The sequence below is a fragment of the Plecotus auritus genome, assembly GCF_963455305.1.
Source record: "Plecotus auritus genome assembly, chromosome: 5".
NCBI lineage: Eukaryota > Metazoa > Chordata > Mammalia > Chiroptera > Vespertilionidae > Plecotus > Plecotus auritus.
Window position 1 is genome coordinate 147134048 of NC_137776.1, and position 8479 is coordinate 147142526.

The 8479-nt window shown below is 45.4% G+C and overlaps 1 protein-coding gene across 1 annotated transcript in view; it reads right to left on the reverse strand.

The window, feature by feature from the left end:
• The window catches only part of LOC308249170 (guanine nucleotide-binding protein G(q) subunit alpha), a 267265-nt gene extending 259964 nt beyond the window's left edge, over positions 1-7301 (reverse strand). Inside the window, exon 1 of the mRNA XM_080670030.1 lies at positions 7015-7301. Coding sequence (XP_080526156.1) covers positions 7015-7150 — 136 coding nt within the window. The 5' untranslated portion in view covers positions 7151-7301. The remainder of the gene's footprint in view (positions 1-7014) is intronic.
• Between the last annotated feature and the right edge of the window lie 1178 nt (positions 7302-8479).

The following is an 8479-nucleotide window of genomic DNA, read 5'->3' on the forward strand; positions in this document are numbered from 1 at the left end:
TTTCTAAAGCAATAAATTGCTCACAATCCAAGATTAATCTTGTAATAAAGGTGCGTGGAATTTTCAAATTTCAAAGGACTTGTGTGTGTAACCGATTTCCATTCAAACTGCTTAATAAACGCTATTGGCTTTTCAACCCGAAACAATATAAGAATGTTCAAATGAATCATTCTCGCCAAAGAATGAATGAGAAGCAAGCAGGAGACAAAGAGGATTTCTATTTCATCTTTAAAACAGAATTCCTTTTACTGTGCCCCAGGGGGCCCACAAAACAGCAAGGGGGTGAGGGGCAAATGGAGAGCATATGGATGGTGCCCATTAGAAGAAAGCAAGAAGTTTAAATTCACTTCTTCCAACTGGGAATCCAGCTGCCCACCTGCCCCCACCCTCTGATCCCATAGGCCCCCAATTACAACAGAATATTTGTAAACCCAGCCAGGCATTGTGCTACATTGAGGTACAAAGGAAAAACAGCCACTATCTTTGCCCCCAGAGAGCTACCAATCTAGGGTAAGTGGTCATTAATAGTTTCTCACCGTTAAAAGGGGAAAAAGTGACCCACTCCAAGGAAATCATACATGTATAACTCAGGAGTTCAAATTCTCAAATCATCTGCTTCCCCAGTTGTGTAATCCCCGGAAAGCTTCTACAATGGCCTTCAGATTATTTTGTCTTTTTCTTTGTATCAAGAGCCAATAGAAAAGCCAAAGCCAGGAAGGATAATAATACTCAGAAGGACATGTCAGTCCGAGGGCGTCAACTGTGAAACAACAAGAAATGTGAAAAGTGCTTGTAGCCTTGTAGGCAAATAAGAAATAAGGAGTGTCTCATGATCTTGCACCGAATAGGTACTTAATATCTGTTCATTTGACCAGCATTCTAGATGCAGCTTTCTTATGGTATGCCTGGTTAAAAAAAAAAATAGAGGAAATGTTTATGTTCTAATAACTGGCAAGTGTTTGTTGAATATTTGAAATCTCTTCATAACTGTACTTTTAAATAATACTCCTCCTGTGTTCTTAAAATTGAGCCATGAAGGCTTTTAACAAAATATTCTGCATTGATTTCCAAAACTATGGCTAGGCATAAGGGTCAACCCCAGAGCCATTTGGCAAATTCAGTTTTCGGTTCCAGGCATCACAATATGGATGTTTGCTTTTGTTTGTCAAGTCCAGATTCATGACCACCTAGGATTTATGAACTAATTTTCGACAGCATGTTTAGATCCTTTTTACTGCATGTTAGCTGAGAAATCAGACAGATTTGTACATATCAGTAACGTAACAAATCAAAGGTGACTGTCGAACAACTTCCTATAATTTTATTAGTAACAGCTGTTCACACGAAATAGTGTTTGGGCCTGATAATAGCGCTTTCTTTAATGTTACTCCATGCGGCAGAACAAGACAAGACATTCACTGTTTACTGTAGTCAGTGACTGCCACAGACTTAATTACCAACAATCACACATCTTACCTTCTATTGCTATTTCACACTTCCCTGGGATTAATTCTGCAAAGATCTTAACATTGCCTCGACAAGCCATGATAAAAGTTTCCTTTTGAAAAATGTCACTGCCCTCCTGTTCAACTAGAAAGTTAGACATTAAATTTGTTGCTACAAACACTTGTATTCCCCTCAACCCAAGACAGAAGGGTCTGGAGGAAACAGATTCCCTCCCCGATCTTGGGGAGAAAGCAATCCTAACCTTCTTAAAATGGCTTCTCTCTTCCAAGATGTACCCTTTGGGCTCCCTGTTTTCCCATCCAGTCAACACTTCCATTAATATCAACAGAACTGATAACCTCCCCTTAAAGAAAAATGAATGTAAATGCTGGAATAAAACCACCCTTGGGCAACCATCTTCATTTCCTTTCAAGTGTAAGTTTGCCTGGATCATGAAGAAAAAATCTGTTCCTTTTTTCTGCTAAGTTTAGCATAGCAGGCGGTGTCACAACTGCAAAAAACGGTCTCAGGTCCTTACAAACACATCTGTCATAAAAACAATAACTACATGTAATAGGCATCTCTAAAACACGAACATAAGCCACATCTTGTAGAGTGCGACTGGGTTTGGTGGTGTTTTGTTGTTGTTTTTTAATGAAAAAGAGACTATCAAATGTATTTGTAATAAACAAAATGGCCACTAAATTATTCTTCCGGTTCTTCTTTCCAAATGTATGTAAAAATACTTGAAGAGATATACATGGAATGATTTCACCATTCAGTAGGGTTTTAATTTGTGCCAAGGTTCCCATATGAAAAAATAACAAGTACAGGATTGGCAGCTCTAGACAAGGAATTCAATGCAAAAATCTTACTTTGAAAGGCTTTGTTAAAAGTCAGCTACAGTTTTGGTTTGTATGAGGGATGCTCCCACTTCACTTTTCAGATATAAACTATAAGCACTTTAAAAAAAAAAAAAAAAGATGATGGAAGAGGAAATGAGTCCAAATAAATCCTGACATTTAGAAACATATTCAACACTTAAAAGCTCAAAGAGTAGCAAAAATAAAACCGGTGTGGTGTTAAAGCAGCCTCATAAACACCTTATTTTGGTGTTTACAGGGAGATGCTGTTATTAGGGCTGCTTAGAAGGGTACTTTCGTTCTGTGGTTCTGAGTGGCCATCCTAGACAACCACTAACCTCTAGGTTAATTCAGGCAATCAACATCCCCATTCTTCTCCCTCCAGTGAACCCTACAGAGGGGCAGGAGGGAGTGTTTGCACCCAGACCTGTGTGAATGAACTCTCTATACAATCTAAATTTTCCATCCAGAGCATTCCCATCCTTCTATGTCCCTTCTTGCTCTGTGCAGTTTTCAGTACAAATGTACACCTCTCAAATTTAAAATGTTCTCCATGCAATTGCCAAAATTCTACATTCAACAATGTGTTTCTCCTCATGTCACTGACAAGTAAATCTTAAAAATCTGTTCAGTCACCACCTGTATTTTGATGAGTGTGTCATGGAGAAAAGTGTATGGCAAAAAGCTGGTAGGGTTAAACTAGCCTCTACACAATAAAAAATAATCAAGACATGGAATAGTTTATTTTTTCTTTTTCCTTTAAACTTTCATAAAGCATGGCTATCGTTCCCAAATGCCCCCAGCACAGTACTGTAACACACTGGTTTGATATGTGATGTTACATTGTACATTAACACTTCCTATCCTGGAATGTGTTTGTATTCAATTGGCTCAAAGAGATACAATTTTGTTTAAAAAAAAAAAATGAATTTATCTGCCACAGATTGAAAACATTGCATATCCCCATGTCTCTATAGTTTATTCATTATTTTATGGTCCCAATTTCTATCAGGAAGGTCATAAATAAATTTACTTATTCAACAAATACTAATTAAGAACATTCTATAAATTTGATACTATCCTAGAAACTGGGATTTAATAGAGACCAATACGGACACAATTCCTACCTTTATAAGCCTCCAGTCTAGAATAGGAAGAAAACTGCACATGTAATTCATTTAGAATATTGAGAACATATATTCTTCCATCTGGCCCAAACTATGCCTGATTTCAAAAGGTGGAACCCAATATATAAAAATGTTTTGTAAATCTTCATATTTAATAATTAAGATCTGAGGAGTAAAGATTTCAAAAGCATGTAAAATCAGAACAGGTAGGAAAAAGAATGTAACTTCAAGGAATCAAAAAAAAAAAAAAATCCCAGCATAAATAGTGACTAGAAGCAGACACTCAAAGCCACTTCTTTTATACAGAATTAAAGATGTTGATGTTTTATAGTGTGTCCTATGTACCACCAATAGAAATATTTAGTTATCAATATTCATGAATATTAATCAATTAAAGGAAATAAAATATACTTTATACCAAGAAAGTATAGAAACATTTCAATGAGTTAAAGTATCCCCTTGCACACATGTGTAGAATAAAAAGTTGTCAAAGTTGTCAAAGAAAATAAACACAAATATAAATGATTACATTTAAGGAAACAAGAATTCAGAATTAAATATATTTTATGGTGGTAGGTTTCTGGGCTCATTTTTTAAAAGAATAAAAAAATTAAAATACGTAACTACTGCAGAATTTGGAACACACTGGCATAATTGCTGGGTATGAATCAAAATAGCCCAAATTTTACTGCTATTCTTTCATCTAGGTAGGTAACCACTATTTCCCTTTCTAATTTCTCCATGTTGTTAACATATAAAATTTAATAATTATGTGAACAAATGCAAGGGTCTCCTACCAAATAAATCAGTTTCCATTAAAATTGTTTCAGGAATTTTATTTCAATATAAGAGTGATTCCTCAATTTAAATAAACCAGTTGGAAGTATCGGTGACTCTTTAAACTGTGAAATGACGCATCCTGTAACCTCCTTTGGATGGGTATCATTTTAAAAATGAATAGCAAAACTCATGAAAGCAGCAGGTACAGAGTTCTCTAAAGAAACCTCTCTCCAATACCATCCCTTGTCAATATCAACCTTGTTCATTTCTCTCCTGGACTGAAGAAAATCTTGAAATCTCTCTCTCTCTCTCTCTCTCTCTCTCTCTCTCTCACACACACACACACACACACACACACACACACACGCTTGCGAAAACCTACATTTAGTATATAGCACTTACTATATAAATAGTATAGGTACTGCGGAAGTTATGTTACAAAACAACATACCTAGAATATGAAACTGTAGCAAATCTTACATGATGTCTAGGCATCCTATTTCTAACAGAAATTTGTATAATTTTTACATGTTACTAATGAATGTAGGTGCTAAATGAAAGTCATAGTTTTCTACCACTTCTAATAGGCTACATTTGGGGGCCGAGGTGGGGCAATATTAAACCCTACTCAAGTATCTAATAAGGGGGAGGGGGGAAAATTCTCCACACTACCACCACTTTAGCAGTAAAACTGGTTTAATTTTTTTTTCTATCTCCAAGTTTATTTTTTAAAGCACAGTATGTCATCTAAATACACAGTATGTAATGAAGCATCCCTGTATGTGTACTTCCCCAAAATTCCTCCTAGACATAGAAACCTGGGCCCTCAGACAGACAAACCCACTGGGCTCTAACTCAGCTGCTAGGAACCCAGAGCTGGCATTTCAGGCAACAGGGATGGCTTGAGAGACATCAACTGACTGATTCGAAGCTAAACAGAAACAAGACTGTAAACAGGGAAGAAGAAAAAGAAAACCGTTCTTAAGTATCTCTAAAATAGATGCTTTTTTCCCTCAATCCTGCACATAAACACCCTATACATCTTTCTTGCCCTATTTTCTTCTCAACTGCACGAATTCAGAAAGCACTTTCAGCCATTAGATGTAGCCCAAAATTAAAATTAAAATTAAAATTAAAAATTAAAAGATCTTCATTTTCCCATTGCATTTTCCCACTCCTGGCTTCATTTCCTAAAGCCCACTCTTTTACCCAGCCCTTTGCTTTCTGTTCTTTATAAGCATGTGCACATTTATCTAATCTGGTTTCACAATGAAGACGTAAAGCATGGCATGTGAAGTAACCATTGGTAACTATTTGTGATCATTATATTTTGTTTCTGCTTGTAAGTGATCCAGCACATAAGCAGTTCAGTCCAAAAGACAACTGGGTCCTTGAACCAAGAGATGGAATGCTCAAGAAAGAAAACGCCTGTTTCTCAAATCCCAACTGACAATACAATATTTTCTTCCAAAAATGTCTGAGAAACGTATTTATTATACATGCAAATATACTGGACACAAGTGCAGGCATTTTTCAGGCCTGTAACTGCAAAGCTGTTTGCTCTTCCTACCACAATAATTCAGTTATGTCACACTGGCTTGAATGGGAACCCTGATCGTTGATTCTGAACATTCTCTGAGATAATAATCAATAGAATTCCTAATTGAGAACCAACATTTTCTTGCTAACTTAGTGTTAAGGAAGAATGTTATGTGTTTTAAGAGATTCAAGGGAAATTTTTGCTGTGCACTTCTCGTTTTGCTTCTAGCCCAGATTCCGGAGATACTAAAATGCTGTCCGTTTTGAACAAAAGGTTTCTATTTGTTTCCATGAGCGTAATTAAGAGACTATACTGGTTTTCAGTAGTAACTATTGTGAATTCAGGCCTACATCTGGGTTGTCTCATTAAACAAAAGATACCAGTCGCTGTCAACAACCAACACAGCACAGCGCTCCCCTGTCCCTCTCCTTAATCAGGAAAGAATGGTGCAGAGGAGAAACATGCCTGCCACCATCCACTGGTCAAGAAACTCTTCTGGGGTCCCTCCTTTCGGTGGTCAGGTGGCTAACGAACAGCACTTGCGTGACATATTTGGGCTTGCCTCCCCGCCCTCCAACACATAAGCCTCCTTTCTTTGGAGGGACAACCACTGGGCGCCCTGCCCTCATCACCACTCCTAGGAGAATCCAGTCGCGAGTCTGTCCACCGTGTTCCACCCTTCTCTCCGGACCCCAGACACAGATAATGGATGCACATAGGCCACCCCCGCCACACGCCATCCCCCAACGTGCACTGGCTCCGCTGGCACCCTGGGGCCACACACACACAGCTCCCCACTCCACCATCTCATGGGGCACCATGGCCACGACACTGCAAGTTCAACCCCTCTGCCCACCTTGCCACCCCGCAACCTATGCCCCACCAAGTGATTTGCCATTTAAGCTGATTCACAGCAGATGAAGGCGCACAGCAGATAAAGGCGCACCCCGAAAGCACGGCGCTCAGGGATACCCGAAGGCACCAGCCCAGGCCCTAGGCAGGGCAGCCCGACCCCTCTGCGTGCGCGTGTGTGTGTGCGCGTGTGTGTGTGCGTGTGTCTGTCTGTCTGTGTAACCGGGCGCGCTCCCGAACGAGTGCGGGTAGGGGCCGGGGACGCGCCGGGGGATGGTAATGACCAGCCCCGAGCTCCCAGGGGCGGAGGCCACAGGGGGCAGCTGCCCCGGGAGCCCCAGGGTGGCGAGTGGGGGGCGTCAACCGGCGGGAGGGCTTGCGGCAGCCGGCTCCGGGCAGTACTCACCGAGAAGCAGCAGCTTGAGCTCCCGGCGGGCGTCCCGCTTGTCCCTGCGGAGCTGCCGCTCGATCTCGTCGTTGATCCGCCGGGCTTCCTTGGCCTCCTCGCTCAGGCAGCACGCCATGATGGACTCCAGAGTCATTCTTCCAAGTGCCTCCGCTGCAGCCCCGCAGGCACCCCCTGCTCACACGCGCGCACACACACCCTCCCGCCCTCGCTCCCCCGAGGCAGCGGTGGCCGCCGAGACCCCGCCGCCCGGGCGCGCGTCCGGGACGAGCTCCGGGAACCGCCGCGGGGGCCGCGGCCAGGGCCGGGGGTGCGGCAGGAGCGACGGCTGGGACGCCGGCTGGAACTAGGCAGGCACGGGAGGCGGCCACGGGCGCTGGTTCGGGGGGGCGCGCGAGGAAAGGCCGCCGCGCCCGGCCTCGCTCAGACGCCCGGGCTTCCTTCCCCGGCCACGGGCGGGCCGCCTCGCCCCCCGCGCCTTCGCCGCCGCCGCCGCCGAGGCTCCCCTACGCCCTGCGCTGGGCGGCGAGAGCACATCCACCGGGGCGTCTCCGCAGCGAGCGGCCGCCGACGGCTCCCCGCTCCCCGCGCGCCCGCTTCTCGCAGCCTGACACGGCTCCCGGGCGCCCTCGGCCCTGCCCGCGCCCACCGCTGCCCGGCCGCCGCGCTCCTCCGCCTCCGCCTCCGCTCCGCCTCCGCCCGGCGCCCACCCCTGGCCGCGATTGCCAGGCGCGGAGCGAGTGCTCAGAGCTCGCCCTCCCCCTCGCCACACACACACATTTTCTTCTTTCTCTGAACTGGAGCACAGATCCGGGAGGGAGGCGGCGGGAGGAGGAGGAGGAGGAGGAGAAGAGGGAGAATGGGCGCGGGAGGAGGGAGGAGGGAGCGGGAGGCGGTGCCGCCCGGCCCCTCCAGGAAGGCTCTCCCGGGCTCGCAGCCGCCGCGCGCTCCGCTCTCGGGCTGGGCCGGCCCCTCGGGCTCTGCCGGCGCCTCCCGCTCCCGCGCCCTCTGCGGGACCGACGGGCGCAGCGGTCACGGTCGCCCCCGGAGCGGGGCGGGGCCGGGTCGCCGAGGCGCTGCCGGAGCCGTCACCAACCTGCCGCTGCCGGCCGCCCCGGGGAGTGGAAACGCAGGAATATGGCGGCCTCTGCCTGCCGCTCAGCCCACCGGCCCGGGAACGCGGCCTCGGCTCCGGGACGCCGCGGGATTCGGCTCCGCGAGCCCGTGCACCGCCGTCGGGCTCCGGGCTGGCGGCCGAGGTGCTCGCGGAGCCGCAGCCACTTCTGTACTCTTTCCCGGTACTATTTCTAAAACGCCATTCAGTTAGAAAGTATCTCGCGTCACCTCTGACCCCAGTTCAGTAGTAGAAAATAAGATACACTAGATCATAGAGTACGACTAGGGAAGAAAAATAATTGTCACGGGTTGGAGGTGGGGGGTGACTAATAGGCGAAACAGTCCACAA